General features: G+C 50.4%; 1 protein-coding gene across 1 annotated transcript in view; it reads left to right on the top strand.

Moving 5' to 3' along the window:
- RPH3A (rabphilin 3A) overlaps nucleotides 1–9444 on the top strand; it is a 59649-nt gene extending 50205 nt beyond the window's left edge. Inside the window, exons 15-20 of the mRNA XM_046641282.1 lie at nucleotides 995–1121; nucleotides 3268–3324; nucleotides 4035–4189; nucleotides 5400–5481; nucleotides 8420–8516; nucleotides 9314–9444. Of these exons, the coding sequence (XP_046497238.1) occupies nucleotides 995–1121; nucleotides 3268–3324; nucleotides 4035–4189; nucleotides 5400–5481; nucleotides 8420–8516; nucleotides 9314–9444 (649 nt within the window). The remainder of the gene's footprint in view (nucleotides 1–994; nucleotides 1122–3267; nucleotides 3325–4034; nucleotides 4190–5399; nucleotides 5482–8419; nucleotides 8517–9313) is intronic.
- The last annotated feature ends 4984 nt before the right edge of the window (nucleotides 9445–14428 follow it).

Genomic DNA, 14428 nt, shown 5'->3' on the forward strand with positions numbered 1-14428 from the left:
ATGTTTTAGGGGAAGAAAAATTAATTGAGAAGAAGTCAGGTAAGTTCCTAGACCAGTTTTGCAAAAGATGATGCTCAAATGGCCATAAAGTTTATAAAAAGGAGACTCCACTAATCATCAGGGAAATGGAAATTAACACTTCAAGGACATGCTATTGCCACTCAGAAAGGCTAAGACTAAAGGCTGGCTAAATCAAATTTAGGGAGAATGAAGAGCAACCGGAACTTGCGTAAACCGCTGGTGTGAGTATAACCTGCAGAACCACTTTGGAAAAACATTTAGAAGTTTCTACTGAAGCTGACCTTATGCACAGTCCGTGAGTCAACATCCTACTCCAGGGAAGATCCCCAGTAGAAATATGTGCACGAGGATAAGAAAAGATGCGAACATCAATGTTCCATAGCAGCTTTATTTATAATAACCCTAAACTCGGAATAGGTCAAAACCAAATGCCCATCAGTAGCATAATTATGGTCTCTTGATGCAATGGAATACTATACAGCAGTGAAAAGGACAAATTACTGTAGACGTGGATGAGTCTCACAGACATAATGTTGAGCAAAATAAGCCAAACGTAAAAGAGTGTATACCATCCAGTTCCATTTATGTGAAGGTCAAAAACAGGACAATGGATCCATGGGGCCAGAGGTCAAAGATAGTGGTTATCTTTGAGGGAGGTATTGACTAGGAGGGGTCATGAGGGTCTTCTGGACGCTGGAATGTTCTATATCTTGACGGGTTGTGGTTACATGGGTATATGAATTTGCAAAAATTTAAGTGGCTATAAACTTGAGATTTGTGCACCTTACTGCTTCTAAATTATCCCTCAACAAGGAGGAAATAAAAAGTACCTGGCCAGTACTCAATAATAGGACACTGAAATACTCCTATTCACATTCCACATTCCTTGCCAGCATCAATCACAGCTCTTGGTACATGGTAGAAGCTTAATAAATGCTCTTCTTTCTCTCTCCATCTGTTATGTTGACCACAGGATCTCTGTTTGTGATGAGGACAAATTTGGCCATAATGAGTTTATTGGTGAGACCAGATTCTCGCTCAAGAAACTGAAGCCCAACCAGAGGAAGAATTTCAACATCTGTCTGGAGCGAGTGATCCCGGTGAATGGCTTTGCCCCGAGGGCTCCGTGGCGGGAGAGGAGTTTGGGAGGTGCTGCCTTCTCTGGGCCTGCAAAGGGGAGATAGGTCTGGAGGGTGCAGCAGCAGAGGGACGACGGTAGCTGTCGAGGGGAGGGTGGAGATTTTGGGTCAGAACATCGGGGCTGCATCCTGGCTCTGCCCTTCCCTTCCCAACCCTGTGTTGGCATCACTTCTCTGAATGTAGGGTCCTCTTTGGTAAAACTGGGAAAGGCAGTGTGGTGTGGCAGGGTGGCCTGCCTGGGTTCAGAGTCCAACTCGGCCACTTCCCTGCTCCCTGGCCTTGGCCAAGGGACTGAACCATTCTGAGCCTCAGTTTTGCTTGTCTGTAAAATGGCTGTTATAATAGTACCCACCTCATAGGAGGGTTGTGTGCAAGACATAATCAGCACAGAACCTAGTACATAATAAGCACTCAAAAATTAACCGTTGTTCTCCTGGGAAAGAATACTGCCGTACCCACCTGTCAGTCATGAGGTCACAGAGCCCCACGCAGATGAACAGGAGGCAGGATAGTGTGGTGCTTAAGAGCATGGGCTCTGGTGCCGGACTCCCTGGGTTTGAATCCTGGCTCTGCCACATACAGTATAGCCTGAGGCAAATTACTTAACCTCTCTGGGCCTCTGTTTTCTCATCTGTAAAATGGGATAATGTAGTGCCGATCTGATGGGGTCTTTTAAGGATTAAATGTGAGTGCATATAAAGCGTTAGAAGTGTTCCTGTTAGATGCGGTACTCGCCTTCTGAGAAAGAACGAGGACCAAATCGAGGTTCTCCAATTGGCCTACACCTCAGAATCAACTGGAGATTTTAAAATCAGAGCTTTCCACACTCCAATTTGTGGAGATTTCTCCTTGAAATTGTTGATGTAGGTGGGCACCAGCCTTCTGCAATTTGAGAGATAATCTAAGTTGCCCTTTTTTACATATGGGCCACCTTGGGCCCAGAGAGGGGAACAGGTCGCCAGGGTCACCCCACGAGTCCGTGGCTATGCTCTTGGGCACCAGCCAGAGCCCAGCTCTCCTGCAGCCACCAGTGCGCCTGCTCCCCCCGGCCATCGGGCCAGCTCCCCACGGGGAAGCCACGGGGAGCGGGAGGGGAAATCCTGCGGCATCCCCCCAGCAGATGGCCGGCCCGGGGAGGGACTATCTGTGTGCCACGCCATATTTTTATAGCACAGGCGAAGGAACGAGACACATAAGGAAAACTGCACGGAGGGATTTACCCCGAATGCCAGGCTCCAAATAAATCATTGCAGACACCCTAGGAGGGAAGCGTTTCCTCTGCGTCTTTGCCGCAGCTGGTTCCTCGGGCTCCTTCTTCCTTCCCTCACTCAGAGAGTCCAGTTGGTCAGGAAGTGGCCAGGCCCCGCCCTGGAGCATCAGCTCCTCGGTCTGCCCCTCTCGCTGTGATGGACGCAGCCAGCACCAGAGGCACGGAGATGGCCAGACAGGCAGCGGCCGCAGAACTCTGCTCGTCATCTTCTTGTGCTCTTTGCCTTTAACCCTCCTACCACCGATTCCTCCCATATGCCCGGCCAAGGTCAGGGGTCTTGTGAGAGCTCTCCCCTCCCCCCCAGACCTCAGTTTTCCTCATCTCTAAAGTGGGGAAGCTGGATTTAACCAGTGGTTTTCACATTGTGTCCCCCCAGAGCCTTAGAGTCCCACAGAAGGACCTTGTACATGAGGGACACCAGGATCAATAAATAATTGGGGTGGGGGGAAAGCAGCTGGTGGGCCAAACCCCAAGACCCCTGCATCACTTCAACCAGAGTGGGTGAAATCCTATCTGCTTTATGTAGGGGATGCTTTGCAACTTATTGGCTGTGTGACCTTGGGCAAGTGGCTTAACCACTCAGACCCTCAGTGTCGTCATCTGTAAAACAGAGATAGTAATACAGCATACATCATAGGCTATTGTGCGTTAGTGTCTGTCAAATGTTTAGCGTTATATAAATTTTCACTGTAAGGGAGAAAGCTAGCCTCAGTAGCTTGGAGAACCCACCCTCATGGCTCTGGATGCTGATGGAGGCGTGCAGGGTTTCTGGTCCTTCTTGTGTCGGGAGGTGAGCCCCATAGACAATGTTCTCTTCCCTTTCTGTCTCCTTTAAGATGAAGCGTGCTGGGACCACCGGGGCAGCCCGAGGAATGGCCCTTTATGAGGAGGAGGTGAGCACTGAGGGTGCTGAAGCCACAGTCGGGGTCTGCCCATCTCCCTTTTCTCTCCCTCCCCGGCCCCTTCCCCACTCTTTCTCCTCAAACCACCTTCCTGTTGGTTCACCAGGAGAGATGCCCTTGCCCCAGGCCCTAGAACATGAGACCAGGTGGGTGCTCTTCACACCTGGAGCCCCCAGGGTGGGGGAAGCCCCACGCTCTCACTCCCGGGACACACCCTTGAGTTTCTCGGCCTTGTTGGCAGATCCTCTGCGGGCAGCTCTGCAGGAACAGGGCAAGGCCACACTCCATCTGTGGGGGATGCAGGGCATGCTCTTTGAGCTGTGTGTCTGGCAGAGGCTGGGGTTGGGCTGCACATCCACGCCCTCAGCCTGGGTCCCTCGTCCGACCCCACTTCTGAGAGGACTGGTTGGGTCACGGGAGTCTGAACTCAGAGTCGGGCTGGAACCAGGGTCAAGCTCAACCTGTGATCAGAGCCAGTCAGTCCACGTCTAAGTCAGGTGAAGCCACTGGTCCCATGTCCCTGGGGCCGGTCCCCTTGGCTTCCACCGTCTGCTCCTCCCTGGAGGCTGCTGTCCGTGGTTCTGGTTGCGCCTGCGCTGGCCCAGCTCCTCCTACCTCACACGGGCTCTTCCCCAGTGCCCGCCATCCGCATTGCCGGGTCCCCGCCCCTTCCTAGGCCCACACGCCCTCTTCTACTGCAGCAGGTGGAGCGTATTGGTGACATAGAGGAACGCGGCAAGATCCTGGTGTCCCTTATGTACAGCACCCAGCAGGGAGGCCTCATCGTGGGCATCATACGCTGTGTGCACCTGGCCGCCATGGACGCCAATGGCTACTCAGATCCATTCGTCAAGCTGTAAGTCAATGCCTTGGGACCATGAACAGGCCCCAGAGAGGGTCCTAGACCCTTGCAAAGGGACAACCAGAGAACTTCCCTAAGATCATTGTACACTGAGGCCCAGAGAAACAAAGGAACCTGCCCAAGGTCACACAGTGAGATGGATGCCCAGGACTGGCTGGACGGTGAGAATGGGGCACAGTCAGGCTGGTGTGTCACTCACCCATAGGAGCAGTTTTGTGGCTCTGTCCCTCCTGTGGGAGAGGGGCGGTCAGCAAGTTGCAGTAGCCCCATCTGTAGCCATTTGGAATCAGCGACACACCCCTCCAGCTGTCCAGAGCCACCACGAAAGAGGCAGTCTGGCTTTTTCCAGATTCAGTCTGGAAATGCTCCAAGACGAGACCGTAGACAAGCCCAGCAGCTTGTCCGTCAGTTTCACGCTCAGGTTCAAAGTTGCATAGCAGGTGACAGCTTGAATCAGAATTCAAGTGTCCCAGCTCTTAGGAGTTTTTAGCCCACTTTATTTATTTGCCCAGAAGATATTGATTGAGTACCTACTATGTGCCAGGCATTGTGCAAAGGCCCAGGGGTTGAAAGTAGAGTGAGCAGGGAGCGGGGTGAAGAGCATGACACAGGATTTGGCTAGACTGAGGCAGGGACCCAACCAACACACTCTAGAGGCCACATCAAGGATTTTGAACTTTACCCTGAGGTCAAAGGGAAGCTACTGGATAATTTTCACCAGAGGAGAGACAGTAATCAGATTTGCATCTTCTCCTTTTTGTCTGCACTCGTGGCATCTCCCCAGGAGTTGGGGGCAGCCTAAGGGGTGATGGATGGTGAAGTGCCAGGCTCCGCCATCCAGGCTCTCAGTTTGATCCATTGTGAGAAAGCACTGGCTAAGAGCACAGACTCCAGAGACAACAGCTGGGTTCAGTCCCAGCTGTGTGACTTTAGGCACGTGTCTCAACTTCTCTGGACCCTCAGTCCTTGTATGTAAAATGGGTGGTGGTTCTACCATCTAGGGTTTGTTGAGGATTAAGTACACCTAGGGTGCTTAGTGCAGCGCCTGGCATCAAGTGGATGCTCTGATGCACACTGGTCATTATGATGTTGATTCGCTTTCCAACTTGTTTGGAAGGACACTGGAAGGAGCCTTTGGGGTCATCAAGGGGCTGTTCTTACTCATTAAACCCCATCCATAGAAGCCTCTTGTGTCTCCTCTCAGCTGGCTGAAACCAGACATGGGAAAGAAGGCCAAACACAAGACTCAAATTAAGAAGAAAACCTTGAATCCTGAATTTAACGAGGTAAGGCTGACCCATTTTTGTCATACTTTGGGGTATTTCCTGTATGTGAGAGAGGAACAAACTCCCTACTAGAATGTTATAAAGCACATCGAAAGAACTTTTTCTCATAGATCACCTTGAATTATCTAAAGGAGAGGTAATGAGTTCCTTGTCACCAGAGGGAATCAAGTCTAAGACAAAAGCCAACAGATTAAGAATGTCATAAGGAGGAAGCTGCTTCTGGGGAGGGATGGAATTAAATCATCTCCGATATCTTTACCAATTCTAGTAGTCTATAATACTGGAATTTGAGAAAATAAATAAAGGCAGTGGTGCCCTTTACCATACCCCTACTCAGCGCTGTCCTGTCCTTCTCCTTACTCCCCTTGTCTATCCAGTGCATCAGGTCCTGCTAACACTGTCTACATACCCACTGAATGTGCCCCTTCCTCTGTGTTCTCACTGTTACTGCTTTAGCTCGGATCCTGGCATTTCACGCCTGGACTATTGCAGTAAACTCCTGAGTCACTTCCCTGTGCTTGATCCATCCTCTACAGAAGCAGGAGCTTTCTAAATCATGCATCTGCATTTGTCACCCCTTTGCTTAATCCAACAATGGCTCCCTAACTTTGTGACAATCAAGCCCTTTCAAACTCACCTCCCACCCCTGCCCCATGTCACACGCACCCCTTTCTCAAGTCACACTAAACTCAGTGCAGGCCCTTGGCACACCTCTCAGCCTCTGCATCTGCTCCTCCTTTTTCCTGGGCTTCTCTCTCTCTCCTTTCCTCTCTAGCAAACTCCTAGCCATCCCTCAAGACTCCGTGTGGGTGCTGACCCCTGCCGATACGCTTCCTCTGTGCATCCAGGCTTTGTGCGTCCCTCCGTCCTGTGCGGTCCCTCTGGATTTCAATTATCTGTTGACAAGCGTGTCAGAGACTAGGGGTCCAGAAATATCTGTTGAACTAAGAGAGGGTCGAATAAAGGAAAGTGTGGAAAAAGAGATGAGTTCTAAGCTAACCCGTATACGTGGTTCCCTTCTCAAATATCCCAAAATAAAGAGAAAGAAGAAATGCACACAGGCACCGTGAAAGACACCAGTCCTGGCCCGGACCCCATCCCTCAGCCTCACTCCACGCCCAGGGCAGACATTCTTCCATGTTTTAATCTCCATGCCCTGCCCTGGAGCAGCCCTGGGCGCTATCCCAGCGCTGAATTCTCCCTTCTTGGTCCCCGCCCTTAGAGATCTGTGTTGGGTCAGAGCCAGCTAGTACTGGTTTTCAGCAAATGTTACAAAGTGAGAAAGGGAAGCTACAATACAGTGTGTTGGTGTTGTTTCATTTCTTAACAACATCCGCCCACGTGTGCGTAGGCGGGGAAGGTACTATGTCAACAGAGCCCAGAGCAGTCGCTGGCTGGCAATCGCTGGCTGGTCAGCGCAGCCCTCGGATTCCCAGCTCCATCTCTCAGCTGGACCTCTGGTTTCCTAACTCTGACTCAAGAATTTGAGTAAGAAGCCACTTCCTGCTGTCCTGCCCTCCCCTCTCCTAGAGTCGGAACACATCACAAAAGCAGAACTCCACATAGCCAAGAAACTCATTAGCAATGGAGAAAATAAGAACTGAGACCAGATACCGTATCTCAGAGCAGTCTGGCGCACAAATATTGTAATCTGTTGGTCCCCAGGTTTTTGAGCATGTGGGGAAATGCACACACTGTGGGTGAGGAAGCAAGCTGGTCCAGCTTCTGAAGGGAAGTTTGTCAAAACACTTCAAAACCTTAAAATTTTTTAATTTAAATTCCATTTATTTCGGCAACAGGTAATATAGTCACATATTTGAAAAATTCCAAATGCGCCAAAGGATATCCACTTAACATCCCCTCCTTTGCCAGCCTCCAGCACCCACTTCTTTGCTTCTGAAGCACAATATTATCCATTTCCAGGATTTATATAAATACACACAAAGCAAATATGTGTGTGGCCGGCTTTCTTATTGTACACAAATAGCATCAAAGTATGTACCCACTGTTCTCCACCTGAAAATTTTGCAAACTCAGGAAAACACTTCTTGGAATTTATCCTAAATAAATCATCGTGGATGGACGCAATGACTTAGCCACAAGGGTGCCTTTTATCATATCATTTATGGCAGTAAAACATTGGAAACAAGCTAGATACTCATCTGTTGGGCATTAGGCTCTGAGATAGCCACACGGTTATTAAATGAAGCCATCGGAATGGTGATGCTTGCTAACATGCCAAGCTGGTTTTTACCTTATGTGTAAAATGGAAAAAGAAGGCCAAAATACAGTATATTCATATTATATTTCATATAATCAAAAATATTCATATCAATTTTTAAAAACGTACATTGATGTGGTCACGCCTGGGAATGTTGACAGTGGTTATTCTTGGGTAGTTAGATTGCAAGTTTTTTGGGGTTCTTTTTTCTTCCTTGTTTGTTTTAACAATGAACACGAATGATTTTTATAATTAGGCAGAGAAGTTATTTTAAAAAATCAGATTGTTGGGAAATATAAGCAGCGACCCCTTGTGTCAGTCTCAGCTGCCTCAACTACCTTTAATCTCTAAATGATGGAGAGGGGAAAGCCCACTGCAGAAGCTACCAGAATGGAAAGACTGAGCTCATGGCTGTCTGCTTCAAGGAAATTGACCAGGACCAGCTCTTAGAAAAACCCCACCAGCCTTCCCAATTTCAAGCAGAGAGTCACTGAAAAGAGAATTACAGGGTTGAGGGACTTTGTTATACAGAGTGTTTGTTGAAAGAGGATTGTTGGCCTGGGGGGAAAGGCTCAGAGCCGGAAGGCCCCCTTGCTCCCGGCTGCCCAGTTCAAAGGCCTCCCCTCGGTCCATGAGCCCCAGGACTCAGCATCTTAGCTCCTGATGCCAAGGCTCAGAGGCCCCTCTCACTCACACGTCTTCCTCTGCGGCATCCAGGAGTTTTTCTATGACATCAAACATAGTGACCTGGCGAAGAAGTCACTGGACATCTCGGTCTGGGACTATGACATCGGCAAGTCCAACGATTACATCGGTGAGTGCTCCCGGCTCCCAGAGAAAACCCCGTCCTCTGTGCTCCCAGGAGAGGAGAGCCTCACCCAGGCCTGCACAGGGTTGAGGAAACGCCCTTATTCTGGCAACCACGTTGTCTAAATGCTACGGCCGGACCCGTGGTCCTGATTTGAGTCCAATTTGGGAATGCCTGTCTATGAAAGGGCTTACAAAGCGGGGAAGATTGGGTCGTAATCGGTTATTTGCTGCCAGATCCCTTCCAGGGGAATAACGAAATCACAGGAGATGCGGATGTGCAGTGTCCGCAGAAAATAGGGAGCAAAGTCTTAATCGCTTTGCAAGTCCAGGATGAAGGTTCTAGATTTCCCAGTCCCCCTCCAGGTGATGGGGAAGAATAGTCATTAAAGATGGGGCAGGGAGGGACCTCCAGGCAAGGGACGCAGCATGGGCGAAGGTATGGAGGCAGGAGGGAGCGGGGTGATGGCACCGACTGGAAATAGACAATGAGCACCCAGAAGCAGTGGGAGAAAAGTTTCAGTGAGAGGGGTGGTGATTGGCGGAAGGTCTTTAAAACCAGACAGTGCAGCTATGACTTCGCGCTGCAGCAGGTTCCCGCCTAGGTGTCCTGCAGGCAGAGAAGCCAGGAGTCAGAATAGCATCATAACAACAACCCTCCATAGAGAATGGATCCCAAGTCGCTTGGAGGGCGTCCCTCCTTGGTGGCAGATTTTCTCCAACGAGACAGTTGGGTCCGGAAGGAGAGTCCCCTACGGCCCTCCACTCTGACCACTGCCCCTCTCTTGCCATCTTGTCCTCTAGGGGGCTGCCAGCTGGGGATCTCAGCGAAGGGAGAGCGCTTAAAACACTGGTACGAGTGTCTGAAAAACAAGGACAAGAAGATCGAGCGCTGGCACCAGCTGCAGAACGAGAACCACGTGTCGAGCGATTAGGATGGCGCCCAGGTCCCCAGGTCCCCGCCCCATGCCCAGGTCACCTCCCAGCCTACCCCAGCCGCCCGTGTACTCCGGTCTCTCTGCCCTACTCCTCCCCTCCCCCATCCACCCCTGAGCCTGCCTGTGAGGTCTCCCCCTCACCTTGGGCACTGCTGCCAAAGACCTTCCTCCTTGCTCCGTGATGCTGCGATGCAGGTTCTGAATGCTGCCCCTCTCTTGTCGCTCCAGGACGAGCAATTGGGATAGGGCTGGGGAGATTTTTACAGGGAGCTTGCTAACTTAACCTCTCAGTTCAGGTAAATTACAGAGGTTCCTCTTCATTTGGGACTGTTTTTAGACCCTCCTGGCCTTGGACACACACACACACACACACACACACACAACTTGCATTTCCTGTGTCGTGTCTGTGTATGTCCTCAGTTGTCCGCAGACCCGGACAAGACTGTGAGGACGGGCATTGGGGCAGAAATAGAGCACCCAGGCTCCCACCGCCTCTCCGTGACATGCACCCCAATGGCCAGGAGAACAGACAGCTGTGTTTAACTCCCCGGTGACTAGGAACACACCCCCCCGGCTCCAGATGCATCCAGAAGTGGACACGCAGAAAACACAAAGGGCCTTGGTAGCCCTCGTCTTTCAGGATGTCACTATTTGCTTCCTAGCAAAAAATAACCCCCGTCTCTACCCACCTCCTGCTCCCTCCTCCTCCTCTCTCCTTCTCCTTGCACCACCTTAACCTCTCCCTTCCTTTCCCCTCCCTCTCTAAGGGAGTAAAATAGCAAAAGCAAAAAATATCCCAACACAGCCTCACCCCTCGCCTTCTCTCGCCAGCCTGACCAGCAAACTCTGAGAAACGGGCAAAACCCTGAAGCTCCACTTAGGCCCGTGGTCCTTAAGACCACCCACTTCTCCTGCCGGCAGAGCCAGAGGTCTTCAGGCCTGGGCCAGCTGCTGGCGCGGCCCCAGGTGCATAGCAGCATCCCGCGAGCTGTGTAGACGCCCCGCAGAGGGGCTTTCTCAGCCACTAGCCTCCCCAAGTGGGCCCAGAAGGCATTTAGAAACCAGAGTTCTGGGTCCGAGGGGGCCTCGCCAAAGCCCCCAGCCTTGCTCCTCCCTCTGGTCTTAGTGACATGACTCAATGAGCCCCCGCCCTGGCACTCTGATTCCCTGCTTCTCTGACCCTCTCACCTCCTGTCTCTCACTCAGAATTGCCTCCAGTCTCTCTGTCTCTCCTCATCTCTCTCTGTCTCGGTCTCTCTCTCTCTCACACCCTCTTCACCAAGTGTGTTGGGAGAATGAAATGGCATCGTGGATCAAAAACTTCAGAGAGGGACAGGTCCTGACACCAAAGGCTATGGTTCCATCACAAATTGTTTAGTCTTCCTTCCTAAAAAATAAAAAGGATGAAAAAGCAAGGAGGACAAACAGTATGAATTTGAGGTTGGGGCCAGGCAATCCTCAGTGCCCTATGAGAAAGGCTTGGTTTTTCCCAATTTCCGTTAAGTCTTTCCCAGTGAAAATCACCCCCCTGTGCCCAAGACCCCACCATTGTCTGGAGAAGTCATCAGATGGACACTAAAACGCTCACTTTCTCCAAACACACACCTGTTGACCTGCCCTCTCAATGCCCTCCTCCGCCAGCTCCCTTCACAATTCATTGGAAGTTACTGATTTGTTGCCTTTAATAACCATTTTCTAAGCATCTAGCTCTTTGCCTTCCCCAAGATGGCCAATAGCTTCCTGGCTGCCATCTTCCCTCCTGACCCTCTCTCTGTCCAGGGCCCCTTGGCGCCCACCCTCAGCTCACCTTTCCACGTTCGCCCCTGGGAGACAGCACACTGGCTGTGTGGCCCAGGCCTGACGCTGGTGTTGGTGCTGGGACCAGCATGCGGCAGGCTCACAGCGCCCCCAGCCCTGGCCCCCTCTCCCCCTCTGACAAATGTAACCACCTTCCTGCCTAGAATACACACACGCCCTCCGGTGCATGCAGAGCCACCCCGCCTCTCTTTGTGATGATGTAGCCAAAAATAAAGTAGGAATACCCAAGAACGCTGGTGGCCTGTGCTCTTCCTTTCTGGTTTCTGGGTGGTCCCCCTCCCCACCAGGACACGTGCTGTCTGGAGAGTCACATGCAGTGAGCGTCATTGTGCTCCAGCCACTGAGGACAGTGCGGCGAGCAAGGCAGATGTGCTCACGGCTCACGTGGAGTTGGTCTTCCCGTGGAGCTCACCTGGGGCCGGCGGGCAACAAGCCAAGGCTGAAAGGGGCCCCAGAGTTCCGTCCACTCACTCACCTGACAGGTGGGCAACCCAAAGCCTGGAGAAGGGACGGACACACCGATGTCTCAGGGCAGCGATGCCAGGAAAGAATCTAGATTGTGGAACTCCTCATGCAGCACTCTTAACACGCTGATTAACAGTAACACAGCTCATCAAACAGCTCCTTTGTGTTCTAGAATCTTCCGTCCTGTAAGGAGCCTTCACGGATAGCCCGTCACTTGAGATTCTCAGCGGTCCTGAAAGTGATCTATAACATAGCCCAAAAGTGTTGAGGCAATTTACCAGGGACATTGGTTGCTTCCCAGAAGGAGCCTCCATTCCAACCAACAGAAACTTCTCTTTTGAGCCAAGTTTGAGACAATTTTCTTTCTCACCCCCAAAAGGGTGATGCTCAAGGTTAGGGGCAGAAGTCGGCAGATTAGAATCACCTGGGGAGACCTTTTTTTCAAAATACTATTGCTCTCCCTGTCCCCTCTCCTCCCCTTGGATTCTGCTGCACCCTGTGGACGAGGGGTCTGTTTGAAAATACTTCCTGGTTGGTGCCCCATTCTTCCACCTCACCGTGACTTTGCAAACCACCGCCCTAAAGCCCATCCATTTTGCCTACAGTTTAGCCAGCTGCCACCGGGTGGAGAGAGGGACCAGTTAGGGTCACACCAGGCTCCAAGGGACGGCGGGAGACAGTTGTTGCCACTCTCTTTCCCTGTGCTCACGGCAGACATCACTAATCTCTCCCTGTGCTCACGGCAGACATCACTAATCAATATGGCACCTTTCCCACAGAGCCGACTAGCAGCCTCTGAATCCTTCTCAACACCGCATTCTACACAGCAGCCACCAGCTGTCAGTCACGGGCAATTGAAAAGAAACCTGATTTCCATCTGTAATGGTTGATCTCCTTCCCTGGGCAAGGGAACAGGCCTAATAGGCTGCGATGAATACACATGAGGAAAGTTCTCGTAAATATTCGTACACCCGACTTGGCTAATAAACAAAACACTTTGCAAGAGACACGGTGGAGTGGTAGAGAGCCCCTGACCGAGAAAGCACACCAGCTCTTTAATCCGTTCAGTCTATCATCCAAAGTCTGACTGTCACCTTCAAGCTGTGGACGCTGACCGCACTGAGGCCCAGTTTCCTCATCTGGAAAATGGGGACAAGAATAAATATTTCAAAGGGGTGAGACTCAGTTGCCAAGGTCTGGTCTCCCATCAGGGCTGACAAGGGTGAGGCCCAGAAAGGGGACGGTCAAGCGGCTGGCGGTTCCTGGGGAAAGCAATGCAAGCTGGGCACAGCGCCAAGGGGAGGAAACACTGGCCCCTCCTTAGCTCAGTGCGGTTTGCCAGGGGCATTGTCCTAATAAGGTTAAATAATACACTGCACACCATAGAAACACAGATCTCCATGCATGCATGCAAGAGGTATATTTTGCTTGGCTCTGGCCCAAACTTGCTGTGTGGCCTTGAGCAAGTCATCTCCCGCTGTAGGTCTTTGACTCCGTAGGTAAGACATCAGACTTTCATGATTCTCTGACTTGGCTTCCAGGTGCCGCAAATATATCTTAATTTCCCAATCGTTCAGTAAATACCTAGATCTTTCTGCTGAGGGCAGACCCCTGACTGGAGTCCCGTGTTATCTGTCTTGCCTAAGACGGCACAAGAATAAGCCGTTGATTATTTCCTGTTTCTGGTTCTCTAATGAGCTTAAAGCTACCTGCAGGGGCATGAGGGCATAATTCTGGATTTTTCCAAGTACCTCCTCCATCTTTTACAGTTGTCTTGCTTGGCCCTAATTCTACGCAACATTTTATGAAACTCGTCTTTATTGCATCTTTCCAAAGAATTCAGTGTTGGTTTTCTAAGGAGAGATCTCATTAGCACTCATGTTGGATCTGTTTGTATATATTCAGTCAAAAGTACACATTTCATTAATAAGTACAGTTGCCATAAAGGCATTTAGGAGCAAACAGAATCTTCGATATATTGCTCACCATCTGGTGAGCCATGGGTGTTCCATAGGTGGATGCCCACCCCCTTCGTGGTTACATTTTGCTTGAGGCGTAAGTCACCATGTCATCCAGAAGTAGTGGGGAGTGTCAATTAATTGATGAGCTCGCTAAGAGAAGAGTGATTCAGAAAGGCAGCTAATTGGCATTAACACACTACTTCATCCGACAACAGCAGAATACACATTCTTCTCAAGCTCACATCCAACATTCACCAAGACAGACCACATCCTGGGCCATGAAACACACCCTCAAAAATTCAAAAGAATAGATATCGTACAAAGCATGCTGTCTACAATAGAATTAAACAAGAAATCAATAAAAGAAAGATATCTGGAAAATTACAAAACATTTGGAGATTGAATAACACGCTTCTAACTAACACATGGATCAAAAAGTCTCAAGAGAAATTTAAAAATATTTTGCACAATAAAAATGGAAAAACAGGGGCTGGACCAGTGGCGCAGCGGTTAAGTTCACACGTCCCGCTTCGGCGGCCCGGGGTTCACCAATTCGGATCCCGGGTGCAGACATGGCACTGCTTGGCAAGCCATGCTGTGGTAGGCGTCCCACAGGTAAAGTAGAGGAAGATGGGCACAGATGTTAGCTCAGGGCCAGTCTTCCTCAGCAAAAAAGAGGAGGATTGGCAGCAGTTAGCTCAAGGCTAATCTTCCAAAAAAAAGAAAAAGAAAAAACA

This window comes from Equus quagga, chromosome 15 (assembly GCF_021613505.1).
Source record: "Equus quagga isolate Etosha38 chromosome 15, UCLA_HA_Equagga_1.0, whole genome shotgun sequence".
In the NCBI taxonomy this organism is placed as follows: domain Eukaryota; kingdom Metazoa; phylum Chordata; class Mammalia; order Perissodactyla; family Equidae; genus Equus; species Equus quagga.